This window comes from Pogona vitticeps, chromosome 9, assembly GCF_051106095.1.
Source record: "Pogona vitticeps strain Pit_001003342236 chromosome 9, PviZW2.1, whole genome shotgun sequence".
NCBI lineage: Eukaryota > Metazoa > Chordata > Lepidosauria > Squamata > Agamidae > Pogona > Pogona vitticeps.
The window spans coordinates 15,747,721-15,775,671 of NC_135791.1; the positions used below are offsets into that span (position 1 = coordinate 15,747,721).

The 27,951-nt window shown below is 40.0% G+C and overlaps 2 protein-coding genes across 3 annotated transcripts in view; one reads left to right on the top strand and one right to left on the bottom strand.

Moving 5' to 3' along the window:
- The window catches only part of THEMIS2 (thymocyte selection associated family member 2), a 23,196-nt gene extending 18,638 nt beyond the window's left edge, over positions 1 to 4,558 (top strand). For both annotated transcript variants that reach the window (XM_072980113.2, XM_020810530.3), the window contains exons 5-6: positions 2,509 to 2,662; positions 3,790 to 4,558. In XM_072980113.2, the coding sequence (XP_072836214.2) occupies positions 2,509 to 2,662; positions 3,790 to 3,890 (255 nt within the window). In that variant the 3' untranslated portion in view covers positions 3,891 to 4,558. The remainder of the gene's footprint in view (positions 1 to 2,508; positions 2,663 to 3,789) is intronic.
- On the bottom strand, positions 3,266 to 24,530 carry RPA2 (replication protein A2). Its single transcript, XM_020810532.3, has 9 exons — positions 24,342 to 24,530; positions 22,672 to 22,772; positions 21,383 to 21,484; positions 20,979 to 21,092; positions 17,681 to 17,755; positions 15,739 to 15,852; positions 15,068 to 15,181; positions 6,524 to 6,618; positions 3,266 to 5,056 (listed from the first exon to the last, which is right to left on the bottom strand). The coding sequence occupies exons 1-9, from the start codon at positions 24,355 to 24,357 to the stop codon at positions 4,972 to 4,974; spliced, it is 816 nt and encodes a 271-aa protein (XP_020666191.3). The 5' UTR covers positions 24,358 to 24,530; the 3' UTR covers positions 3,266 to 4,971.
- Positions 24,531 to 27,951: the final 3,421 nt, after the last annotated feature.

The following is a 27,951-nucleotide window of genomic DNA, read 5'->3' on the forward strand; positions in this document are numbered from 1 at the left end:
TGCTCCTGTTGGTTTGGTGCGTTACCTTCATCTTGAATCCTTTCCTTTTCTCTGTTGCCGGGCCTGCTGTCCCAGACATAAAAAAGAAGACATTAAGTGGTGGAGGAGAAAAGTACCTCCCCATATTCTGGGGAGTTATGGTTGGGGTGGGGAAATCTTGCTTTTATTTACTTGCTTGCTTCTCTTGGTTTTTGGGAGAGGGAGAAGGGACTGTGTATGTGCTTATGTTGCTATTTTCCCTGTGGTTGTGGGGAGGAATGTTTATTTTTTTAATTGTTGTTTGGTTAATTTAGTATGTATTTATTCTATTAAAGGTGCATATTTTTAATGCTATTCGGGTGCCTGTTTTGTTGGCTTTGGGGGGGGGAATTTAGACCAGGGGGTTGAACTTTTTAATTCATACTAACTCTATCCCACTAGGCTGCAGGTGTGGTTGTGTGGTTGTTGATAAGACACCAGCTTGGGACATTTCTCCTTTATTAGTGGCTTTGGTGAGTGGGAGTCTCTTCATTCCAGGCAGTCAAATTGCATGCCTAGGTGGCTGTTTCCTTGCTTTTAATTTTTTTACTATGATGCCCAGGACCAGAGGCTCTGTTATGGTTGGGGAAGGAACACTGGATTAATATTTTTCCCTTTCTGATTTTTGAATTGGTTTGTGGGTAAGAAAAGATCTCCTTGCTCTGGAGACGGTTTTGTGGCTGGAGGACCATCGTTGTGTGGCCTGGGCAGTGGACTTGATGGTACTGCAGCTTCACCTAGATAGCAAGCCTAGCTAGACGGCTATAGGAAAGGCATGGCCTACCTGTGTGGCTGTAGTTTAATCTTGCGTTTGTATCATTGGGGGTAGATTTAAGGAAGCCAGTAATAATCCTGCATGCAGATTGGAGTCGATGGCCTTATAGGCCCCTTCCAATGCCATTACTCTTATGATAATTTAAAGCCATATCCACTTGTTTGGCATGTGCTGATTTATACCACTCTTTGATGTAGCAGCACAGGGACAAAGCGTTGTTCTTGATTGTGGATGTGCACCCCAGTCTGACCTAGTCAGTTTCCCAAGTATGTTATTTCTGGCAGCAACTTTCTGTTTGGGGTTTAGACAATATCATTTGTAGTTAAGGGTTCAATCCAGAGCAATGCTCAAATTCTCTGACATAGGATAGTGTTCCAAAATCTTGCCTTCCCAGCTAAATCAGATGCTTCTCTGTCCTTTAAGTGGAAGGTTCAGACATGTTTTGAAACGGCTTGGTTTCAATTAGTTGCTTTTATAATATAAGGAAAGATCTTCTAGTACAGTGGACACAAGGGTATCAAGGTGGGATCATCAGCATAGATAAAATTCCTTGAGTATGGGAATGTATGTTGATGATTTGTGTAAATGTTAAAAAGTAATGGTGCTACCTTGTTGGAGACGGTTCCTTTGATTTCTTCAGTGACTGTGCTTCCCTTGAAATTGAACAGAGAATTTTCAATTTTGAAGTAGAACAGTAACTATTTCTGTTAGTCTACAATCATTATTAAGGAGGTAGAGCTTTTTGATTAGCAATTGACAGTGGATAGTATCATATGCTACTTTATGGTCAACAAATGCTGCTCTAATTGTTTTATGTTTTGAAACCATCTTCTATATGCTAGGTTAGATTTAATATTTGAGCTGTACAGTTCTTGCCAGGTCTAAAGCCTGGCTGTACTGAAATTAGAAAAGGTTCAATTATAGGGGCTAGACAATTTAATACCATTCGTTCAAACACTTTGTACAAGTGACGTAGTAAGGAGATTGGCCTGTAGCTTTTGGATTCTGGTTGTCTTTTCCTGGTCTCAGAACAGCAATTATCTTTGTCTTGTCATATTTTTGTAATTTGTTTGCTTGTCCAGCAGTTTATAAAGAGCTGAAGGAGCCATTCCTTTGTGTTTAGATCAAAATGTTTAATTTCCTTGATTCAGATCGAGAGTCCCACAACTTTGCAATTCATACATCATCTTATGGCTTCTTCCAGTTCTACCAGTATGGAACTGAATTCATTCCCAATGCCACCGTGATTTTTTATTATGCACTGTTTGGTCTTCCTTGCCAGGAGTACTTGATTTGCTATTTGGTTGCATTTATATTTGTATACAATGTCATTTTGTCTGGATCAATATTTTCAGCAGTCTCTAAGCTTCCTGGCTGCTTCTTGCCATGTCAAGCTATTACAGTGTCTATCCAGTAAGTTCCTTTTGTTTCCGCAAGAGTTCAGATCAAATTTCTCCTAGCTTTTACTGTATATTCATTAAAAGGATTTTCTTTGAAGTGTGAAATATAATCTAAGTATAGATTAGAAGGGAAAAAATAGAACAGGGCTCCCCGAAGAGTGCAAGGCATTGCAAGTACACTTGGCCATCTCCTCGGCAACGGAATGCAGCCGGCTAATCCTTCCTATCCAGAAGTGCACTGTAAACTTGCTGATCATGATACATGAAACTATTTTAGGAATAAACCTATCTGTTCTTGTTCTGTATCACTTCCAGTATAGTACATCTCAGAAACCTGAAAAATATCTACTTACTGTACCTAAGCAGAAGAACACAAGTGATATTACTCTTGCTGATCCAAACCAGTACATCACAGAACATGGACATTCAAGACCGTTGAAGCCCACCAAATCTTGCAAGCAAACTACAGGTACGATTAGTTCCCCCACTTTACAGAGCAAGCACATTATAGGTGCCAAAATATCAAAGCAGTCACATTCTACCCATAGACAAAGAGCAACACAAGTCAATAGTACAGCACATTTTCCATGAGGAAGTATTTTTTTAAAAATAACATATAAAATCCTAAGTCACCCCAATGCATTGCATGTTGTTAGCAAGAACTGTAAAATGGCAAAGAGAAGGGAAAAAGTAATAAAAACAGATGCTTAGCCAGTGCAATGCTGCATACACCACAAAAAATGGATGCCTAACTGCACTCATGCTGAATGATCAAGAATTCTGTGCGAAAGGAAATGTAACACAAAATAGAACTTACAATTCAGAAATTAAAGAAACAAAATTGATTCTCACTTGCACCTCTCAATTTAAAACTCTTAAACAACTACACTGTGATAACACTTTTACTAGATGGGAAATATTCTTACAAAATGTAGGGATTGGTTAAAGGTTGTGATGGTAAAGCACAGTGCAGAGTATCAATATTAATTAGCAACTAGCTATCATGTACTGTCAAGAAAAAGTCAGCTTATAGAACTTTTGCATTAACACAGAATCAGATACAAAAAGGCAGTTATACAAAGAAAAAATGATTTTAATCAGCAACTAGCTATCATGTACTGTCAAGAAAAAGTCAGCTTATAGAAATTTTGCATTAACACAGAATCAGATACAAAAAGGCAGTTATACAAAGAAAAAAAATACAAATTGGTGGTTCCTGCAGCAGTTTTATTTATCCCATGTCCTCTTTAGCAATGAAGTTACAACTTTCATTACCTTTCTTAAGGATGACCTCCTCCTCCAAAAAAGATGAGTCTATCCATCTCTTTCAATCATTTTATAAATCCTTGCTGTTACTTGAAATTCTCTCCTACACATATACCTGCTTCTTCAACCAATGAGATCTAGATACCAGATTAAGGTACAAGAGAGCATTTTTAGGCTGCTGAGAAATCACTGATCTGCTATAGATTTACTGCATTTTCTCTCATTAATGTTTTTGGAAAGTTTTGGCTTGTTTAGGTTTTGAAACACATTGCTTTTATTGCTATATATCACTTGCTGGATTAAAATTTTAAGTACATCATTACTTTTCAGGCATGACTTTTAATGATGATTCTGACCATGACTATGAAGAACTTAATGAAGAAGTGAAAGGAATTGCTCACAAAATGGGAAGTGCTTCTATTAAACACTGAGATCACCACGCTTTACACGGTTCTTCAGGAGACCAAAGAGGAAGACATTGTCATATTCTTTGCTTCTGTAGGCTGATAAAAAGGAGGATTTTTAAAAGTACCATTGCTTTTTGCAACCAGTAAAAAAGTCTGAAATCAAGTTTGAGATAAACAAACAGTAAATAGAGCAAAATACTGAACATTTCTTCATTAGTGTGCTGCCAGGATTCTGACAAATGTATTCCTTGTCCAAGAGCTACAATTAATAAAAACAGTATGAGGATGGAACTATGTTGTTTTGCAGTCCTAGCTGAGCTCTTGATCAAGTCTGCTGGGACTCCAGTTATACAAAGATTATTATGGTTTCAATATAAGCCTTCTGTCTATTTCAAAACTGCAAGGTTTTATGATGACTTTCTTTTTGCATAGTTATATTTCCTGGCACTTAGATTTCCAGTCTGGGCTAAACAGAGTACAAGAGCAACATATTCTATACCAAATTAGCAATATTGCTTTGGATGTGTTACTTGTATTTCAATCTAAATATATGTTATGACAGACCACAGGATCTACATTGCCTCTACATCTTGTATGCTTATAAAAATGCTGCTAAAGAACAAATCCAAATCTTACGGTCATGTGTTAGCTATGCTAAAGGAATCAATAAAAATGACTATTTTAGAGAAAAACATCAGCTGGATTTCCTGCATTATGAAAGTGTTAAGATTCTATGTTAACACATCATAAACTAAAAGTCATGGCATACTTGTACCCATAAAGTACCCTAGATGACCCCTAGGCTTAATTGCATAATATAATTTTCTTGGCCAAAGGAGGGAGAAAACATCAAAACAACTTTATTGAGGCTTCAAAGGTGTCTTGAAATACAGCAATACTGCATTTACATTGTCTCTCCTTCTTCAGTAATAATAAAATTCTAAGACCTTTTCTATGATGGTTCTATCTTGTAGATGGACAGGCAAAGTTGACATACCATTTCCAAGTCATGGCAGCCAACAAGCACTGATGTGCAGAAGGGCATTCACTGGGTCCACAAGAGTCACCATCAGAACTCTTTGATTAAGATCATGATCACCAAGCCTTAATCACCATCTGTAGATTTAAAGTGTTCATCATCGACAGTGGAATAGATATGTCCCTCGCTGCTAAGAAACTCAACAGCTTTCCTGTATTTATAAGGAGAAAAAAAGAGACACAACCTCATTGCTGTGTAATGCACATGCCTTTAGTACTTAGTTTTCCAGAGGATTAAAATGTACCTAGAAAAGGGCAAACAGCCAGGTTTTCTCTCACTGCAAGTCAAAAAGATACTGTAAACGCAGTGGTTCTTAATGCCCCTGCAGTTTTGCTAAATGGTGTCCATTCATGCTGGAGGCAGCTAGGTTACCTCCATTAAACCTAAAATAGGAACACTAATCTATTTTTCTTCTTGTAGACATAAACCAAAAGGAAAAACACATTTGTAGAGCAAGCAAGCTTATTGCTGGTATATTCAGTGAGCAACAATAAAGAACAGGCACATTGATCTAGCACAGAAAAGATCAGATTAGTGGGAGGCATCCCTACCCATTAAGTGCAACAATCTGGAAGGAATATGAAATCAAGAGATGTATATACTATGCTACTTTGGCTCCCCTAAGATTAAAAAAGGAAGCCACCAGTAAACTAATTATTTCAAATGGGAATTCAAAACATTTGAAGAATTAAGAAAGAAGAGGGTAGAATATCTGCAGATTAAGGTAACCCTTAATCTGCAGATATTCTAAGTTAAGAACCTTAACTTCCTAGCAGCTCAGGTTTTGAGGCTAGGGAACAAACATATCCATAGGAAGAAATGGCATATAATACGTTTTACGTTATCTGAAATGCATTTGAAAAGCAAAATAAAGCTACAATACATTCATAAGCAGTCCTCTGCTGAATTGTACATTGAGTACTGAAGTGGAATGCACCAGTGTTGGTGCTGGGTAATGCCAAAAGATACCCACAGGCTGTCTTGATGAAAACCCCAAAACAAGGAGCTGGCGGTGGTGAGTTTCCATGATTCTGGGCAGCTTCAATGATTGGTAGACTGCTGAGTTCAAACTAAATCTTGCATGGGAAGATACACATGATCGTGTATGTGAGTACTACTATCACTCACGTACAGGGTCATGTGTATCTTCCCATGCATGAACCCTTTTGTTCTGCCAACATTTTAATTTCATAAAACAAAGAGTACTTTATCAGATCGCTCAAGTGGCTAACTGAACTAAACTGCGGCCAATGATCCTTGCATGCAGTCTTACCTAAGTAAGACCATAAGGCAGACTTACGGTCACTAACCAGCTCAACAGTCTTTTGCAAGAACTATAGCAACTGAGGTCCCACTGGACATCTACTGTACTGGCAGATCACAATCAACTTGTTACCTACCAGTGCTTTAGACCAGCCATATGCTGAGAGGCAAACTCTTGAACAGGAAATGTAAATCAGTTTGTAGCATCTAGCATTAGGCTACACATATCTGATTACAATTTGAAATGAATCAACATGGCTTTCTTACAGCCTAATAAGATATCATAAGCTGTTTCTTCTTTTGTGCATTTGTTCAAGCACTGGGCCAACAGCTGCAGCTTCCTATACATACGTACTTGAGTGTCTGTAGATTCATACTCTGCAACTGGGACTTCAAATCCTGAAGACTTATCCCCTCAGTTGTCCTGCAGGTTTTAATCAAATTCAGGATCTTGAAAAGCAAAAATTCAATGTTATTCAAACACAGGCAGTAGGAAAACAGTCTCTTTACACTATATTCCAGCTACTTTAAAAACAGACCTAAGCAATTCCCCTCATTTTACAATGATAAACAGTATTACCTCTGGTGTGAGGATAAACATAACTATTCTGAATGCATGGTTGACAACACCTGTTTTCATCTTTCAGCAAAAGAAATCTACGTAGTGATTAAAAGACTGGAATAAACCAGCAGTATCTTCTGATGTACAAATCTGATAAGTTCCTAAAAGACAGTACATGCAGTTTTGTCTATATCTTTTGATAAAGCAGTTTAGTGCCTCTATTCAAAACAGGCATTAGTAGGCTGAGAACTAGGCTAGTTAGAGCAAACTTTTCTTTATTTTAATTATTTGTAAACTGATATAGAAAGTCTGGTCTTTTATACTCTTCTTGTGTTTCTATCAGTATCAGATAATGACAAATGTTTTCATTTTTTTATGTTAGCAACTTTGATTATTTTTAATAGGAAGGCAATAACAGTAGTGTCCAGAATAAACAACCACTTATTCTTACAAATAACTTTGCACTGTATTTTGATACAACTAATCTGTGAGTCAATAAAGCAATAAACCAAAGGCAGATCATTCTGTACCTAATCTAAGAGACAAACACAAGTTGTTTCAGAAAGAACTGGGCAGAACTAGCAAATGCTAAACTGACTTGCTTCTGTTATAGTTCAATGACTCTTTAATAAATTCCACACCCCGAAAATGAATTAGTGACATCATTATTAGGTATGATTCATTTCACAGAATCATGAAGTTGGAAGGAGCCTATAAGGCCATCGAGTCCAACCCCTCTGCTTAATGTAAAATACAAATCCAAGGATATCTGCCAGGTGGTAGTGCTATCGTATCTCTCCTTAGGCTTTTCTCAAAGCTAAACATGCCAAACTTGTTCAGTTTTTCCTCATAAGGCTTGGTTTCCACCCTCTGATCATCCTTGTTGTCCTTCTCTGAACTTGTTCCAATTTGTTGGCATCCTTCTCGAAGTGCGGTGTCCAAAAGTTTAATCTTGATTGGGTGGCTGGTAGTAAACACCAACTACCATGTGCCTTTTGTTTTGATGAGGCCAAATAGAGGAGAACAAGTACCTGGTGGGATTTGGAGACTATACTAACTAATGCAGCCTAAAACTGCATTTGCAGTTTTCTAGCCACATCACACTGCTGGCTCATATTCAGTCTGTGATCTACGATGATTCCAAGATTCTTCTCAATCACAGTATAGCTTAGCCAGGTATCCCTCATCTTGTAACTGTGTTTGGTTCCTTTTTCCTAGGTGCATTATTTTGCATTTATCCCTCTTGAATTTCTTTCTGTTGTTTTCAGCCCAGTGTTCAAAGCCTATCTAGATCATTTTGAAATTTATTTCTTCTTCCAGGGTATTAGCCATTCCACCCAATTTTGGGGTCATCTGCAAATTCGATTAGCATCCCCTGCATCCTCTAATCTAGGTCATTAATAAAAATGTTGAAGAGCACTGGGCCCAGAACTGAGCTCTGATGCACCTCACTTGTTACCATCTCCCAGTTTGAGAAGGAGCCATTTATCATCACCCTCTGAGTATGATTCTGTAGCCAACCTGATAGTTGTTATATCCAGCCCACACCTAGTTAGCTGGCTAGCTAGAACAGTGGTTCTTAACCTTTGTTACACGGATGCTTTTGAACTGCAACTCCCAGAAACCCCAGTCAGGACAGCTGGTGGTGAAGGCTTCTGGGAGTTGCAGTCCAAAACTCCTGAGTAACCCAAGGTTAAGAACCAGTGAACTAGAATATCATGGGGAACTTTGTCAAAGCCTTTGATGAAGTCAAGATATACAATGTCTACAGAATTCCCTCTGTTACCCGATCAAAAAATGAGATCAGATTAGTCTAGCAGGATTGGTTTTTGTCAAATCCATGTTGTCTTCTAGTTATTACTGCTATGTTTTTCAGGTGGTTGCAATGAGACTGCCAATCTCCTCCTCCTATATTTCTGCAGGAATGTATATTTTTGACACATACTGCAACTCCACCTCCCATTTATATTCTTTCTCTTCTTTTTGAACAATTTCTATTGAAGTGCCTCATGGCACAGTGGTTAAACTGCTGTAGTGCATCCAAAACTGTGTTCATGACCCGGGGTTCAATCCAAGGTAGCCAGTTCAAAGTTCACTCAGCCTTCTATCCTTCCAAGGTTGGTAAAATGAGTATGTTATGTATCATGTCAATAGTTTGAAATTGTATAGAGAAAGATCTGCAATGATTTTTCAATGTCATGCTGCATGTATTCAACCTGAACATGAACCTGTTGATATGTTGTCTGAATTACAGAATGCTGGTACATGGTCTGACAATATTGTTTTGTCCGGTACTTCAGATGAGAGAGAAAAACTTTTTCAAATTTTAGAGAAATTTAAAGTTGTTTTTTCAGACAAGCCTGGCTATACCAATTTGGTCAGTCATGTTACAGACACTGGTGATAGCCAGCCTATACGGTCGAGCCCTTATAGAGCTGTTGGTAACCATGCTGTTCAGATTGAACAAGAGATACAAAAGATGTTATCTTTGGGTGTTATTGAATCTAGCTCCGCCCCTTGGGCATCACCAATAGTTCTGGTGCCGAAAAGAAATGCTTTAGGTGAAATTCTTGATGAAGAAAGATTTTGTGTTCATTACAGAAAGTTAAACAGTGTTACAGTTCCAGATCCATACCCATTGCCTAGAATGGATGATTTAAATGAACGCCTTTCACAGTACATAAGCATCTTGGATCTGAAAAATACATATTGGCAACTTGATTTAGCAGAAGATTCAAGAGATAAGACCACATTTATCAGTCATGTGGGAACTTTCCGTTTTCGTTGTTTACCATTTGGTTTAAAGAACGCGGGAACGTCATTTCAGAGAATGATAGACAAACTTTTACATGATTTACCATTTGTTAGTGCTTATCTTGATGATGTTGCAATTTTCAGTTTTGATTTTGAGTCTCACATGTCACACATTGAAACTGTGTTGTCTAGAATTCAGCAAGCAGGACTGACAGTCAAAGCAAGCAAATGTCAGTGGATGTAAGAAAAAGTCATGTACTTAGATCATTTGATTGGGCAGGGAGAAATTCAGCCTCTGCATGCCAAAGTACAAGCTATAAACAATTGGCCTAGTCCAACAACTAAAAAGCAAATACGTTCATTTTTGGGCCTTGTTGGCTATTACAGAAAATTCATACCTGATTTCAGTCATTTGGCAATGCCTCTGACAGAGCTCACTGAGAAAAGACAGCCTGTCAAGGTAAAATGGACTCCAGAATGTCAAGGTGCTTTTGAAGCCTTAAAGGCCAAGATTAATGATGCACCTATACTGAAATAACCTGATTTTGACAAACCATTCATTTTACAAACATATGCTTCAGAATTAGGTCTTGGAGCTGTGTTGTTACAGAAAGAAGAAGATGGGAATCTTAATGCAATCCCACATTTCTCCAGAAAACTCTTAGAAAGAGAGAGAGATTACGCAGTTCCTGAAAAAGAAGCATTATCAATAATCTGGTCTTTAAATCTACTTAGGCCTTATCTATGGGGTCGTAAACTTACTCTACAAACAGATCACAGAGCCTTAGTTTGGCTGCATAAGATGAAATCTCACAACCAAAAATTGTTGAGATGGAGTCTGGCATTGCAAGATTTTGATTTTGAAGTTCAGCATATTCCTGAAAGACTGAATGTTGTGGCAGATGATCCTTCCAGAATGTATTGTGAAGATCAAGATGTAACTGACCGTTGAAACACTGTCAATGTTTCACTGTTCCAGTATAATCAGAGTAACTACTGTTTTGGTATTTACTAACATGACTGTTTTCTATTTTTCAGATAGCAGAAGTGCTTAACCAAAAGAATGTATTGATTTGCTGCTATTAGAATGTTTTCTACCTCAATGCTTTGCTAGTTTAAGTGCAATTTTGAATGTATTTATGTTAATCATTAGCATTTACACTATGTAACCAATTAATTACTTTTGGTTACTGTAATTAGTTTGCCAAAAATTAGAACAGAATCACTGTTCTGGATTTTTGGGACTCCTGGTGGTAGCATGTCATGGTTTAGGTTACTGAAGCTAGAATGTAATTTCTAAATGGGATTTGTAGTCATAGAATGGTGTAGAAGGAATCCATCTTGGTCTGTGTCATTTTACTAGAAGCATCGAGAAGCTGTTTTCTCTTGCAGCTAGTTAGGAATGCTATCATATAGGTAGTGTGGCCGAGACCAAAGACGAAGAGCTGAGCCATAACATCCGAGGAGGAATGTCAACAACACCTGCGATCTCATGAGAAAAGGAGGTGGAGAGAGACGAGCAATCCTTCGCCCTGACTGGTGTACATCAGTGAAGAGTGAAGAAGGAGGGTGTTCCAGCATGAGAAGAAAATGGGGGAATGCTGACACAGAGAGAGACTTTTTGAGCTTTATGGATTTTGGGGACTTTACCTTGGATTATAGATTTTTGAATGGACTTTGGAGTTCCCATTGATTTGCTAGGATGTAGTTCATAGTAGGAGAATAGAAAGGGAGGCTCAGCCTTACGTATTTTATTATTTTTAGTTAATAGTTTACTTATTTTATTTTTGGTAGCTGGGATTTGCTAGATTTCTAACTACCTTAGTTAATGGAAATGTTTTTGAATGCTATGCTTTGCAACAAACTTAATTTATCTAAATCTTTATTTTTCTAATAAAACAATAATACTTAAAACTTATGCTTGGTCTCTTGAACAAATAGCCTGCTACCATACTTAATTGGTTTTTCTTGAAGGCCACGAATTACGCTACTGTGAGTCTAGTATTTTCCTGAGTTTTGAGAGTTCTGGATTACTCTAAGACTCATGATTTTAACTTCGTTTCTCAGTGATTTTTAAGTGGGAATAGACTTGGTAGAAGGGTGCCAGTTAGACAGCCTGGTTGAGACATGGACTCATCTCAACTTAAATAGGAGTCAACTGGAGTTGGAACCTCTCTATTCCAGCCTCAGCATTCTCTTAGGAGAGTTGAGAGCTTACAAAGGGCGAGCATCAAGAGTGATTAATCTCCTTAAACCCTCAGACAAGGATATCAGAAAGGGATGTGGGGAAAACAACAAAGTGAATTTATTTGCAGATGATACTTTATTATTAATTAAAAACCCAACTAAATCTATAGAGAGAATCCAAAAACATTTAAAACTATTTGAGAAAATAACAGGATTAAAGGTAAACTGGAATATGTCAGAATGTATACTACTAAACCATGAGAAGCAGGAGACAGTGAAGAAGAATATTTCTGAGGGAAAGTTGAAAAATAATATTAAATATTTAGAATTAGAGATCACTTGGAACTTAGAAGATATGACCAAAAGGAATATGGATTAGATGAGAAGAGAGATTAGTGAACAGATAAAGGAATGTCAAAACTTAAAAAATTCCTGGTTTGGCAGAATGAAAATTATTCCTAAACTAATTTTTTTAACTCAGGATACTACTAATAAGGGTTGAAGAAGAACAGTTAAAAGAATGGCAGACAAGGATTAACATGTATTGCAATGGTGATAAGAGAGCTAAAATAAGAATTTATGATATGTATTACAAAAAGAAGGAGGTTTGGGTTTACCCATTATTAAAATATATTATATAGCAAATCTTCTGAAATGTATTCCATATATAATAGCAAATAATAAAAATTCAATTTGGAGAGAGTTAGAAGGAACTCTAATAGAAGGAAAAGAGGGAATGATGGAGAATATTTTTAAAAGAGATCAAGGAAGAGATGAAAAATATAGATAATCCCTTAAAAACATATTAGAATATTGGAAAAATTACAGATGAGTGTTAAATCCACCAACTTCACCTCTGTAACAAGTTGTAGAAATAAACCAATTATCAGATAATCTTAAAGGGAAGTTAAAAACAATTTTACCAGGTAAGGCTGCTATGAGGATAGAAGAATGGATAAAAGAGGTGCTGGAAGATGAGATTTCATGTAACCACATACAGTACTTCAGCTAGAAAATTGGATGAAAGAATGGGAAATGAAAGAAGGGACAGGGCAGAACAAATTTGAGGAGATAATAGAAAAATGAGAAAATAGATACAAGGGAAAATAGAAAAGGAACAGTAAGTGCAATATATAAAATGTTAATACAGGGAGCATATTTTAAAAGTGTGTTAAAACATCTATGGCAGGAAGGGAAAGAATAAGGAAATTAAAAAGGAAGAGTGGAGTAATATTTGAAATAAAAGCACAATGAAAAGGATGAAAGAAAACTATTAAAAGGTGGGTATATAACACTGGTAAAGTTGAATATAATAAATAAAAGTACACTTTCACTATGTTGGAGATATAAAAAAGAAAAGGAGATGTGTACATATATCTGGTGGCTTTTTGAAATAAGGAAAAAAGAATGCACAATGATTTAAGGGGATAAGAGAAATAATTGGTGTGGAGGTACAAAGGTCTCCAATAAATTGCTTTGTTCAACGTCCTTAATAACGACCAATTGAAGAGAGAAGAAAAGGAATTATTTATTACAATGGTGATGGTGGCAAGGCTAATACAGTGGTGCCTCGCTTAGCGATGTTAATTTGTTCCTAAAAAATCGCTGCTAAACGAAAACATTGCTAAGTGAAATAAAAAAGCCCATAGAAACGCATTAAAACCCAATTAATGCGTTCCTATGGGCTTAAAACTCACCATTGAGCGAAGATCCTCCATAGCGCCGCCATTTCTGGTGCCTCTTAAGCGAGGAATTTGTTTCACGGGCGAGCGATAGGGTGAATCCTGTGGCACCTGGGCTTTCTGAAGCTCCTGCGGAGCCACCCCAAAAAGCTCGACTTCGTGCTTTTTCAAGGGCCATGGCGAGGCTCCATTTTTGCTCCACCACACCAGAGCCGGCTTTGCCTCGCTGCCCGCCTCCCCACCTCCGGCGACCTCTTGGGCGGGGGAGGCTGGAAAAGGAGTGGCCGCCCAAACAAGCCGGTGGGTGGGCGGGCAGGGAGCTGGAGCCGAGCGGGCAGCAAAGGCACTTGGTTGGTGCTCGGCCGCGCCTCCTCCTCTGGCAGGAAGAGGCTGCGCCACTTCGGCAGTGCCCACTTTGGGAGAGAGGCCGGGACTGGAGCCGCCACCGCCGCCTCCCCCCTCAGCGGGCTTGATGCAAGTGGCCGCAGCAGGTGAGAGGAAGAGAAGCGAGCAGACTGAGCGGGCGGGACGGAGGGAATGAGGGGGGCCGCCGCCTCACTGATTCACGCACGCAGGGCGGCGGGGAGACGAGTTGGGCTTCCCTTGTGGGGACTGGCTGCGCCACGATGGCGGCGCCCACTTTGGGAGAGAGCCCGGGGCTGGAGGCGCTGCCGCCTCCCCCCTCAGCAGGTGGCCATTTTGAAACCGCCAATCAGCTGTTAAAAAAGGGTCGCTTTGCCATGATTGCTTCCCCGCAATCATCGCAAAGCGAAAAAAACCCATAGGGACCATCGCAAAGTGATCGCAAAAAATGCGTTGCTAAGCAATTTCGGCGCTAAACGGAGCAATCACTACGCGAGGCACCACTGTATTTGCAAAACACTGGAAAAGCAATAATCAAATTAGTATGGAGGATCACTATAGAGAAATGTGAAATATGGCAATTAATGATAAATTATGGTTGTTGTAGGGTTTTTTGGGCTGTTTGGCTGTGTTCTGAAAGTTTCAAATGATAAATTAACTTGTGAAATTAAAATTAGACGAGGAATGATGTGAAAACATCACTAAACAGAACGTAAAAACCCATTGGAACGCATTAAACATCGTTTAATGTGTTCCAATGGGCCCTAAACTTACAGTTCAGCGAAGTTTCCTCCATAGCAGCAGCCATTTTCGCGCCCTCGGTATGGAGGGGAGGGCGGGAAAACGCTGCGTCCGGCCATTTCAGGGCTTCCGGTGGCCATTTTGGAACCACCTAACAGCTGATCCGCGGGCATCGCAAAGCGAAGATCGGTAAGCGAAATGCTTACCAATCGTCGCTATGCGAGTTTTGCCCATTGCGACCGTCGGTATGCCTCCTCATTAGCGATCCCAAAAAAGGGATCGCTATGCGGATTCGTCGTTATACGATGCGCTTGTTAAGCGAGGCACCACTGTATTACTGGAGAAAAATGGGGCGATTTGAGATATAAGACTAAAGAACATGGAACTACTGTAGTCCCAAGTGAGGAGGTGGATCTCACAGAGTAAAGAAGAGAAGTTGTGTTATGTTATGAGTGTATATATGGTAGTGTTCTGTAAAATTGTAGTTTTTGTATGTGTTTATTTTCTGTTCAATAAAATTATTTTTTAAAAACTAAAGTATATCAGAAAGATGCACAAGGCAGAAAATATGACACTGTTCTCTGAAATTCCCTATGGTCTATTCACATACCTGACTTTGGTGTGGTGTAAGCCCACCCATGGGTAAGGCACCACTTCCTCCATAACTTGGATTGTTGTTCATCCCCAATGTAGCAAATGACTGAGGCATCGTCGTAGATGTGCTCTAAAATACAGGAAGAGGAACAAGCATTAGCTGTGATAAACCTGCACATATGAAATTTTAAAATGTCGGGATTGAGGGAGGACAAGAAACAAGCAATGGTAAGATTCTAGAAGAGACTCTTAAATGGTGTGCCACAAATTAGAACCAAGCTGGTTGTACAAATGCAAACATTCTGCTTGTTAAAATGTTCTACACTTTTAATTTTCTCCACAAACGAATGCTTCAAATCATGTGCTCTATCGCAGAGGTCCCCAGTCCCTGGTCCGTGGCCGGGTGCCGGTCCGTGGCCTGAGCCGGACCAGGCAGTGGAGACAGACTTCCCGCCCCACCTCCGCACAGCTGATCTGCGCATGCGCGCACACTCCATCGTGCTCATGCGAGTGTCATCATGCCGCTGTTTGTGCATGCTCATGAGTGCATGCTTGTGTGAGAGAGCATGTGCGCGTGTTTGCACATGCACACGAGCGCAGGGGGTGCCCCGCCTTCCCCGGCTGGTCTGCAGGATGAAAACAGTTGGGGACCCCTGCTCTATGGGAAATGTTATGTTTGACATGTACCATGTTTCCTTTTCTGAGGATCATGTGGGCGTTGACAACTTCCAGCAAATGCGTAGTGAACTCATTCATATCCTCCAGAGGCATGATCTTGAATGCAACCAGGCTCTTCTTGTTCTGTCAGAAAAGAAACAGAATATGTTGGAACAATGACAAACTTTAAAAAGTGGTACCAAACATTTACATTAATTGAAGGAAGAAAGTATACTTTTAAAATATAAATACAGTATGCCCTCTGCTAATTTCACAACCCTTTCAAAAACATGGCTAATAATTTTTTACTAAGCATGTACACCACAACCTATCTCCCACAGCCTTCTTTTGAAACTGAAGAAATCAAAACTGTTGAATGCTGTTGTCCCACGCTCTTAAGGAATTCTTAAGCTCCTACTGCACTCAATATTCCATTACATAAACATCTAAAAGAATTATAATAAATTTGACATGTGCCTTTTAAAAGAGGTCGTGTTCCATCCCCAAAACTTTTGTATCTTTATTAAATATGCCTTCTCCCTATCTGGCGTTTTTATCTACAACCTTAGGATCATCTTTTAGAAATGTGTTACTACTATTAAGCTAGCTGACAACATGAAACATCTGGTTATTAAATCCAGTCATTATTACCAAATTTTGCAATTTACAGTTTGAATTTATTTCAGACATATTCTGCAAGCTGAAAACTGTAAGTCTGAATTACACGAACCCTACTATCAACTCTGGGTTTTTCAGGTGTCTTGAGTGTACATTATTTCATCCTGAAGAAACTGGTTTGTTTCTCAATATGCACGGAGTTCCTCTTACTGCTGTTTCCTTGAGTCTCCCTCACCTATCTGCCTAGGGCAGCGGTCCCCAACCTTTTTGGGACCGCAGACCGGCTGAGCCCCTGAGAAAGGCAGCTCCTCCCCCCCGCAGGTGTGTGCATGCTCTCGGGCACATGCGCGAAGAGGTGGGGGAGTACCCGCCTGCCCGCGCCGGCATGAGCGCTCCCCCACCCCTTCACACATGTGCAGGGGTGCCTGCATGCCCACCCACCCATCCCTTCACGTGGGCGCTCGGACACTCAGGCACATGCACAAAGCGGTGGGGGAATGTCCACTCGCCCATCAGCGCTGGCGTGAGCACTCCCCTACCCCTTTGCGCAAGTGCGGGGTGCCTGCACGGCCGCCCACTCACCCCTTCACATAGGAGCTCAGGCACTTGCGTGAAGGGGTGGGGGAGCGTGCTGATGGGCATGCAGGTGCCCCTGCGTATGTGTGAAGGGATGGGGAAGCGCTCATACCAGCACTGGCATGCATGCAAAGCAGTTGTGGGGAGGGGAGTGTGTGTGTGGGGAGATCTGTCTTCACTTCCCGGACCGCAGACTGGGGGTTGATGACCTCTGGCCTAGGGTACTCTTCACTATTACTTTAACTGATTTCTTTTACGTTATATCTTTATTGTACTCTTTTTGTATATACTTTTGGAGATGGTATACAATGTTCACTAATCTCCTGGTAGGAAGTATTCAGTGCAGAGATCAGAAGCATGTTACTGAATTTATGATAATATCTCCACCAATGTGATGGAGCCTAGTTCTTGAAGTAAATATCAGAATGATGAATAAAATAGGAAGATTATATTAGTCCTTGGAAGCATATCTTCCATCTCATAGAAACTAGACATAGTATCCACTAATAAACAGGATACTCTTAGCAGAAAAGGATCACATCTGAAACTTAAACCATAAGAACTTCTTTCACAAAAGCACAAATCTACCTACCATCCTTCCTTTGAAAATGGTACTAGATGAAAAATATTATGATTGTGGAATCATACAGAGTTAGGATAATACAAAGGAAGGTTAGCATAATACAGGAGGAGGACATTAGTAATGGAATATGCCATCTTCAGCTAAAGTGTTGAATTAAATAAGTTTAACTTTCAAACTTGAAATTTCATGACTTACCTGGAAAGACCGCAAATGACCAGCCACTTTCACATATGTCCCTGGGGGCACCACAACATTCTCACTGCTCTCCTCCTTTAAAAAAAAGGGAGTGGGAATATGACAATGGTTTCTTGTTCTTTACCTATGTTAAGCCTTTGCACTGCTAAAACTATTTGAGACCAATTTTACCTGAAAGTGTTTTAGGAGTCATTGACCAGAATTCTATAGCTGATCAATGTGCAAAGTATCTGGCAGCAGTGCATTAATGAGCAGCAATCTTCCACTAGGACTGCAGAATCCCCCTTATGGAAGTATTAAATGGTAGTAGAATTTTGGACATTACATGTGCAATTTGGACAAAACAGAACAATTACTTCTCATTTCCATCCAAATGCACCATAATGGAATATCTGGCAGTGTTTTGAGTAACTTTGTACCCATGACTCCTATCTTTTTCAATTCTTTCCCTGTAATGAGTGCAAGTGGAAAGGCACAACACTGTCAAAGCACAAACGTTCAGAATAGCCAAAGGGTAAAATAAAACTAAAAATCTGCACCAATTGAAGAAGAGTTTCAACAGCACCTGTCACGTTCCTGCCTGTCCCTTGGTTGTTTCACCAAAGAAAGGCACAAGCGACATGTCGTTCAGCTGCCAACAGTTGATTACATCAACGTTATTAAATATTAAAGACAGAAGCCCAGTCAATGTGTCATTTAAAAACCAAGCAGAAATTGTTTGTTACAAGAAATAAAAGTTCACTCAGTATCATTAGTTCTCAACTAAAACACCATTCCTTTCTATTCTCTATCGCCTTCCCAAACTCTCTCTCGACTCCAAACTCCCAAACTTCAAAACTAAACTGCCTTTCTTCTTTTTCTCCTCCACCAACTCCCACTGGTGCATGCAAATCCCAACATGAATATTAATAAGCAGGGTGAACGCTACAGCATCTTATCAGTAATTCAAATCAAACAATTTATACAATTTTACATACTGTTTTCTATTACTTTTATTAGGGGAAGAAACAAATTACACCCCAATGCTTTTAACCACTAAGAGTCCTGTCTCAAATTTTGAGATTCTATCAGATGATTGTCCACAAATGTTCAGATTTATCTTTACTGTCTTAAGAACTTCAAAATCACAGAATTTCTTCTGGGCTGAATTTCAGGTCTAAAACCAAACTTTAAGGATATACTGTACAACTGCAAAATTTACACAGTCCTTTTGAAACTGTCTGTCAAAACAAGTAACTCTTGTTTAAATCTTGTCAATGGGCAAAATCCTGCTGCATAACATAAGCCATATGTGATGGAAACCCTGACCAATCCGCCTGATAACAGGGAAGCAAGGTGACTGGCTGGGGGATGCATGTGGGCAGCCTATCCTAGAGCCTGAAGGAGGAGGGGGCTGGAATATGAGAAGGATAGTGTAACTGAAGAAAAAGGGGTGGTTGTTGTTGCGTTGTTGTAACTGAAGAAGATCTGAAGCTCAGATCCCAAGTAGATGTTACTATGTAATAAAAATATATTATTTTCATTCTTTAACTAGAGATGGGGGTATTCATAACAAGAGGCTGGCCCACTCATGCATTCGGCAGTGGCGGAAGCCTCACTCATCCTTCCAATCACTCCTGGAGCTTCGCTCTCTTCCTGCTCAGCTAGCAACTCGCCAGCCATGCAGGGAGACTTGACCTCCCTCCCACTGCCTGGAGTTGCCAGGTGAGCAGGAAGAGAGCAGAGCTATGGGAGCAATTAGATGAATGAGGCTGCCGCCGGATGTGTGAGTGGACGGGCCGGCCGCTGGGGCCTGCCCCTCATTATGTCCAGCTGCATGGTGATATTCGTATACCACCATCTCTATCTTTAACCACTGAGTCTTTTGTGGTTAATGGCTGGTGTCAAAACATGTTAATGGAAAGTTATTTTAAAAAGTGACACGTCTGGGTTGGGGCTGGCCACACCACATCATAAACTTTGGTGCATTCTCCCCTGGTAAACAAAGAATCCAACAACAATTCTTGGGGTGAATTTGTGTACGTACCAAGGCAGCATGTACATGCACTTCTGAGAATCATGGCAGAACACTTTGCTTACCAGGGAGGAATGGATGGAAAATTGCAATTTGACTTACGCTAAAACAGTGTCAGGGTTTCAATGCAAAAAGCATGAAAAGGCCAAAAGCAATCTTCTCCAAGATGTTCCTTTTAGCAATCAAAATTCTTTCTGAAAATGGAAAGTGTTATGTGTAACAAGAGGATTTTGACCAATATCACTTTGATGGCTCAAGTTCTTAATGTCTTAAAAATTCAAACTACAGTGGTGCCCCGTATAACGAGCGATTCGTTTAACGACGAATCCGCATAGCGATGAGGTTTTTGTGATCGCAAAAGCGATCGCATAACAATGTTTTAAATGGGCAAACATCGCTTTGCAATGATCGATAAGCGTTTCACTTACCAATTTTCGCTTAACAATGTTTTAAAAACAGCTGATCGGCGGTTCCAAAATGGCCGCCGGGTAAAAAAATGGCCGCTCGCAGCGTTTTTGCACCCTTTCCTCGCTTACCAGGCAGAGAAAATGGCGGCCAGATGGAGGATTTTTGCTTAAAGGTAAGTTTTTTCCCCATAGGAACACATTAAACGTGTTTCAATGTGTTCCTATGGGGTTTCTGCCCCGCATAGCAATGAATCCGTATAGCGACAATTTTTTTGGAACGGATTATCGTCGCTATGCGGGGCACCACTGTATAAGGGAAACTGAGAAACCAAACTGTAACACAAGTACAGAAATTCCAAAGATCCTCAAGAGTAAAATAAATGTGCTGCCTTAGGCTGAAGAACACAATTTGCAGCCATACAAAGAATGGGCATACAATGCTAGCTATGCCTTTCTAACGCAAAGAACTGTACCCTTGATAATTTCCAGTTCAAAAGAAACTTCAAGCTTAATACATTCCATTACTTCAAGCTTCATACATCTCACATTCCATCAAGTTCAACTGGAATCCCACTTTTCAAACATGGAAAAAAATTAAGTAAAAGTAATTTACACAATGTCTTTAATTTGTATAATCCCTTCTATTTTATTTATTCATTCCACTTGGATCCCACTTGCTCTCAAATAAATTCACAGAATATATGTGATTCCCTTTCCACTATTTTAGCCTCACAACTTACCCTCTCAGGTATATTAGGGCTAATGTCACCGAGTGAGAGTCACAGTTGGACCTGTTCTCCCCAACTCTACTCCTACAGGTTGATCATTACACCACACTAGCATTTTTCGTTTACATCAAATCAGAAATAATACATACATCTGTGTCAACCCACTGTCTCACATCCATTGGGGCTGCGGTCATATCATCCACTTTGTACAGAATGTTTGTTGGTGCTTTTTCTGCTTGCCGGATTATGCCCACGATAATGACCTGCACAGTGAAATAAATACAAGATAATTTTACTGAGACATTTTCTCATTACACATCAGATCATGTTGGAAACAAGGCAGGATAATTAATAATTAGAATTGTAAGGGCCAAAATTTCAGCTACAAGTTGATTTACTTTGAATAGATAATAGTTTGTCATAAATAGAAGAGGATGTGTCTTAGAAATCAAATAATTAAGCAGTACCATGGCGAAACAACCCATATGGTTCTAGCAATCCAGAGACCACCCCAAAACTAATCAGGATACAGCAGAGGTAGTAACCTATTTACCTGTGAAAGTTCAACTTCTTGGACCTTGAAAGCATCATCCACCTGTTCAGCAGAAAGTAACTGGGACACTGTACATGGCACAATATTCTGTGATCTTGACCTCTGCGAAGAACAAAAATCCTTAACATGTTTGAGAATTTGTTCTTCCATATCAAAGAATGACATTGCTGGGATCAAGAAAGACATTCCGCTTCAATTTGGAAAACTGAATAAGCAATTTTCCAAATAATAAGCAAAACACAAAGAATTCTAAGCAAAGCAATAAGCAAAACAGAAAGAATTCTAAGAAGAATAAGAGTTGTGAAACTATTCTAACAAAGTCCCATTACTGCAATATTATGCACATCACTTCAACAGACATGTAAATTGAGTCTATAAAGAATTTCTGAAACCCCAGTCAAGCAATAATTTAAAATTATGCCATGCTTGTTTCCAAGTGAACAAGGCTGGAAATGAAAATGAAACAAAGATAGAATGAAAAATCAAACCCCTATGGCATAAAGAGGTAGGCTTCTCAAGCAGATCTTTGGACTTATCCCCTTTCAAAGAATCCAACGCAACTATCCATGCCACTACCTCTAAACTGAAATTGGAAATGACTGGGAAGTCCCTTTCTGGTTTAAAACAAATTAATGAAAACAAAGCATGTGAGGTATGTACGCCTTCTTTAAATGTGAACTGTGGTTCCTAGAAGCAAGAGCCATTAGCCTTGCTACTGTGGGGAATATTTTTGCACAGGGGATGGGTCTGCCTTCTCCCATGGCTATGTGGCAACATGTTACGGCAATCTAGAGCCTGGGATTTTTCCAGTTGACCCTTTTTTATACTATTAAAACCATTATGCCACCAATATGAATATGTTACTTATTTAACAAACTAGGCTTACATATCATACTCTGTATAAGAGTACCGCTGTGCCATTCTGTATTAAGAAAGTATATGTCACATTCCTGCCAGAAGAGACAGATCTCAAAATGTAGAACTGTTGCCAAAATAAAAATGAGAAAAACCATGTGCTTAGCAGCAGTCATACAGTGGTTTTCTCTGGTATTTTGCTCGACTAGTCACTCATCCGATTTCACCACCATGCACATGGTTGTGCAAACATAAATGTTGTGCAACTACATTTTTGCAACTGTATAAGCAAATAGGATGCTAGCCCATGTATTAGTAACTTGTACATCATCTTATAAAATTGCTCTTTCAGGGGGAACAACTTTTTCAGAAGATAACCCTTTTCCAACCCAAAGAAGAGCATGAGGCCTTTCTTTTTCAAGTAAGCTACATACCAATTTCTTTTCACCTTGGGTTGCAGAGGGTGATGCAAACCCTCCAGGTGACTGTGAATATCCACCACCACCACCACCACCATAAGCACTGTCAAAGCCACCTAGAAATAAAATTGAAGTAAATATTGTAAAGGAAAAGACTAGCAATGCTGTTTTCAGACTTTTAGTCTCTGGACTTTTAAACAACTGGAGCAACAGCTACATTAAAAATGGTTTTATATTTATTTCAGAAGCGATTCACTATAGCTGCCCACAAAAAAAAGTGAGAGAGTCAGAAATTACAACTAGGATCCTGCAATATGCTTCAGTGTAGAATGCCTGGCTCTTTCTCTCCATCTTTGCTTCCAGCCCTCCTCACATCGGCGTTCTATGCCTATTAAACATGGCATTTTCCTTCCTTTGGGTAGGTTTCAGTGGACACACCAGTGCCCAGTCCAGGCTACGTTAAAACATTTTATTTCTCACTTCTGTCCCTGGAGAATTTGAAAACAGAGTATTTGATTGAATAAGGTGATTCTTTCCACCCTTTTAATACATAGGGATCTCACTCTTTCTTTTCATCCACTCTACAGTATTCTATTTTCCATCATGTTAGCTTTTGTTTCTCCCTCACACGGTATTCTACACCTTTCAGTTATGACACTGTCTGGGACTGCTTCCCCGCCACCCTCTAAATATTTCTGAGGCATCTGTAAGCTTCAAGTTATCCCAAGTACCCTTGTACTTGTGTGTGGCTGATGCTGTCTGCACTTCCCAAGTCCACAAGCATGGGAAGATTTTACTGCTATTACAGTACAACATTATTATATTATTTAGTAAAATTATTACAGAAAATTGACAATGCCCATACATTTATAGGCTAATGAGCAAGAACAGAGGATAAGAAAAGAGAAGGAAACTAGGGCCCCAACAAAAATATCAGAGTGCTTACTTTGAAAGTTTGAACTACAGGGAAACCTAACTACTGTACAACTAAATCTTAACTGCCGAACAGTAGCAGAAGGACAGAGAGCGAGCTGGCAAGTGACTGGACAACGTCATGGAGATGGATGGTTCACTCAAGGCGCCCCCTTGGGAGTGTTTTGTTTTAAGTCATTCCCACAAGTGGTTCTGAACCTTGGGTAACCAAGGGGTTCTGGGACTGCAGTTCCCAGAAGCCCTGGCCAGCACAGCTAGCGATGAAGGCTTCTGGGAGTTGCAGTTCAAGAACATCAGGGTTACCCAAGGATCAGAACCACTGCTACCGAACACTTGGCGCCAGCACAGAGGGAGGTACTCTGAGGGAGCAGCTGGCCTGACACAATCCCTAATGCTGCGATTAAGACTTGCTTCAACTTTTGGCAGGAGGATAAGTGCCTGAGGGGGCTGAGGCGACAGACTCTCCCGGAATGACTCTTAACCCCCACCCCGGCCCTCATTTCAGCGGTGGCCCCTGCGGGACTGCAACTCCCATCAGTCTTGTGACGGGAGTTGTAGTCCACCATCAGGAAAGTTGTCCGCACATTCTTCCCTTTGTTTTATCTGCAGTGGCTCATTTACTCGTCCTTTCTTTCTTTCTTTCTTTCTTTCTTTCACAATTCCTCTCTCTCCGAGACCCTCCCCTCAGGAAACTTCTGGCAGCCTTTGGGGATAGAAAATGGCCATAAACAGACATGCCCGCTCGCTCTCACCGTGACCGCCCCACATGCCGTCAAAATAAATGGGCGCGCGAAATCAATGAAGGACAACCAAACCCGTGTCGGAAAAGGAACTGGGGGAGGCCCAGAGCCTTCACACGTTCTTCGGCTCCTTGAAAACACCCGGTTCTCGCTCGTTCCTCTTCCGTCGGTCCTTTCCTGTCACGTGCGCATAACAGGCTCGCGTGATAGGCCAGCCGCACGCGCCCTCGCCCCGCCCTCGAGCGCAGGCCACCAATCGGCTAATAGCCATTGGAGAAAGGGGGCGGGTACCTTATTTTGCGCGCGAGTACTGAAAGCATAGAGCGCGAAAAAACGGCTAGAGAGGCACGCTCAAGGTGCTGAACACCATGAAATCTCAGCATGACTACAGTATCTAGGAAGAAAGGAACTGAGGTGGAGAGACATTATAGTTGCATAGATTATAGTTTTGGTAGTTACTGACTAATGGAGCAATTGAATGATTCTATAAAGGAACGCACAGCCTTGAATTTGTTACAGCTGAGCAGGGCTGTTAATGACAGGACATTTTGGAAGTCACTTTTTTTTTTTTGTAGGATTACCAAAAGCCAGAGATAACTTGATGCGGGTGCCAACACCAACAATGTAACACGTATGTTGAAGCCATTCATAAATCAGCTGTGCTAGGATGATGGTGTGAGGGTACTGTCCTACCATTGCTCAGTGAAATGCTCACACTTTTGTCTGTTGTGTTCAGTCCTCCTAAAAGTTTTGGTTCCTGGGTGATCAGCCTCACTTAATTTAGTGGGATTGTGTGTGACTTAGCTGTGACACTCCACAAAAGAATACACAGTGAAGTTGAAAATGCAAAGATTTCTTCCTGCGCATTGACAGAGGATTTTGCATTTTATATTGTTTGCAGACCTGTGTTGTGTAAGTCTTTAAATTATCCAGAACTGGGTGTTGTTCAATGCAGTCATGGACAGACCATTTGATGCATTAAGTGCTTTAATGCTTTCATTTGTTTTTGTGACAAGAGATTGTTTGTGTAACCCATGTATTCCCAGAATTAACAGCAACCAGTTGATATATATAGCAAGACCATGAGAAAGATGTACTGTGGGTGGTTTACTTCCGTTTAAAATAAACACAAGGAACAAAGAAATGATGAAAGGGAGTAGTGGAGGCACAAATATGTAGGTAAGAATGTGTGATCATTTCAATTGCAAATACTGTGGCTTAGTGATGATAACATATAGGGACTAAGTGGATAGTTCAAAACCTTCCTGGGGAAAAATGTGTAAGGCATGATTCTGTAACTGGCAAAGATAGACTTTACTAAATTTGTGACCCAGCCAGCCAAATACAGCTCACTAGCCATGTGATCACCCACTGATTATTTATTTATTTTAATTTTTTATTTAGACTTTTATCCCACTCATTTCATTACATGCCACTACCCTGGGCAGCTTACATAAAAAGAAACAAACATAAAAATGCCCAACTCCCCCATCAATCATCTCACTAAAAAACAAACAAAAAAACGAATGCTCCATGGCAATATCAGTCAGAAAACAAAATAAAAGATAACAACATAATAGTTTGTCATGTGGCAAGGATATCTCTGAAAGCTTCTCTGATAAGATGGGTTTTAATTGATTTTCTGAATGCTAGGAGGAATTAGTGTTCGATAATCTTGTTTTCCTGCCTTCTTGAGAATTCAAAGACATGGAGATGAGATTGTCAGTTGCTAGGCTGGCCACAGTATGTATTGGGTTAATAGAATGTGAACCGTCAGATTAGAAATTAAGGAAAGTGATAGATTTGTACTGTTTTGTTGCTGCTGTTACGTATCTTGTTTCTTGGTACAGTGTTAAGGGAAAAGTACAGATCAGTATGCTGTATCTCTTGCAGACTGTTTTCTGTGTACAACAGGAAATGTATCATGAACTTTTGACTTTGCCTAATTCTCTGGTTTCAGTACAGCAGTATCATGAATGTAGAAGTAAAGGGTAGCTGTGTGGTCCAAACAAAATAAAATCCAAATGCAAAAATAGGCAATATCTTTATAGACCACTGAAAAATCATTATACAGTAAATGAGCTTTCATGGATTGAAACACCACTTCATCAGGTTTGTACCAATGTGAAGAACTTCCAAGTCCAAAACGTAAAGTTTTAACATACATGGCAAGATGGATTTTGCCAGAAAAGTTGCTCTTAGGTGTTAAGTCCAGCAGTTCTTGGCAAGATGGGTTTCACCAGGCTTGTGTCTTTGTCTGCATTACTGATTAATCCCACGTTATGCATAGGAGCTTTTTTGCAGCAAGTTGTCATGTGTATTTTACAGAAATATGACATTTGTCTCTAGACATCTCCTCACCCAACCCACTACAACAGGGGTCTGTTTTTCTGCACTTGACTGACAGGGCAGAGGAATTTGGGATATGTAGTAGACCAGAGTTCCTTCAACTTCGAGCAGCATCAAATTTAGGGTAAGCAATTGCCTATGGAGCACCTTTCACTAATCTCTAGAGAGATCTATACACTCAGTGCCTTTTGTGGAGGTGCACGATGTTTGGACCTTGGACTACAAGACCTAGCAATACATTCCCACAATGTGGATGAATTGATGACTCTGGAAATTGGACTCAGCAAGTTAAAATGTTGGTGGGTGCTCCAACACTGGAGGCATTCAAGAAAAACTTAGATAATCACCTGGCAGATATGCTTTGATTGTATTCCTGCACTGAGCAGAGGGTTGGACTTGATGGCCTTGTATTCCCCTTCCAACTTCACTTTTCTATGATTCTATGAAAAAGGATTACACACTGAAGAGCCCTTCTCTAGGACCTGTTCCCCAGGATAGTGCTGGCTGGAAGTTGGCTGAGATATGTGATTTGTAGTCAACAATTCACCAACTCTGTCAATTATTTCTCAGATATTAGTATCATGCATTTTTGGATCTATCCTCTGACTCTTATAGCACTTGCTCTCAGTAGTGGCTGTACAGTGGGGTCTTGACTTGAGAACTTAATCCATATTGGAAGGCGGTTCTCAAGTCAAAAAGTCTGTAAGTCAAGTCTCCATTGACCTACAGTGCATTGAAAACCGATTAATCCCGTAACAGGCCGTTTTTGTTCCATTTTGGTTTTTTTCTGGTCTGCAAGTCAAATCGCAGTCTGCAAGTCAAACCTACATTTTGCGGCCAGAGAAGTCTGTAACTCAAAAAGTCTCTAAGTCAAGCCATCTGTAAGTCAAGGGTCCACTGTAACTGCACCTTTAACCTATTTTAATTTTTTTTTAAAATCTGAAATACTTTCCATCAAAAAAACAACACTTCCTTACCATAATGCATACACCTCTTCATCCATGATAAATACATAGATGATAAATAAATATGGAGTAGTGTGGTTACTTTCATTTCCCTGTATTACAGAAAGTTATACTGTGTTTCCCCGAAAATACGACAGGGTCTTATATTAATTTTTGCTCCATTAAAAGCAGTAGGGCTTATTTTCGGGGGATGTTTTATTTTTTTTCATGTACAACAATCTATGTTGTTTTCAGTTACAGCCATGTCATCTTCTGGTTGCAGCACAGTGGTGGAGGGCGGGCTTTCACTTAACTAGGGCTTATTTTGG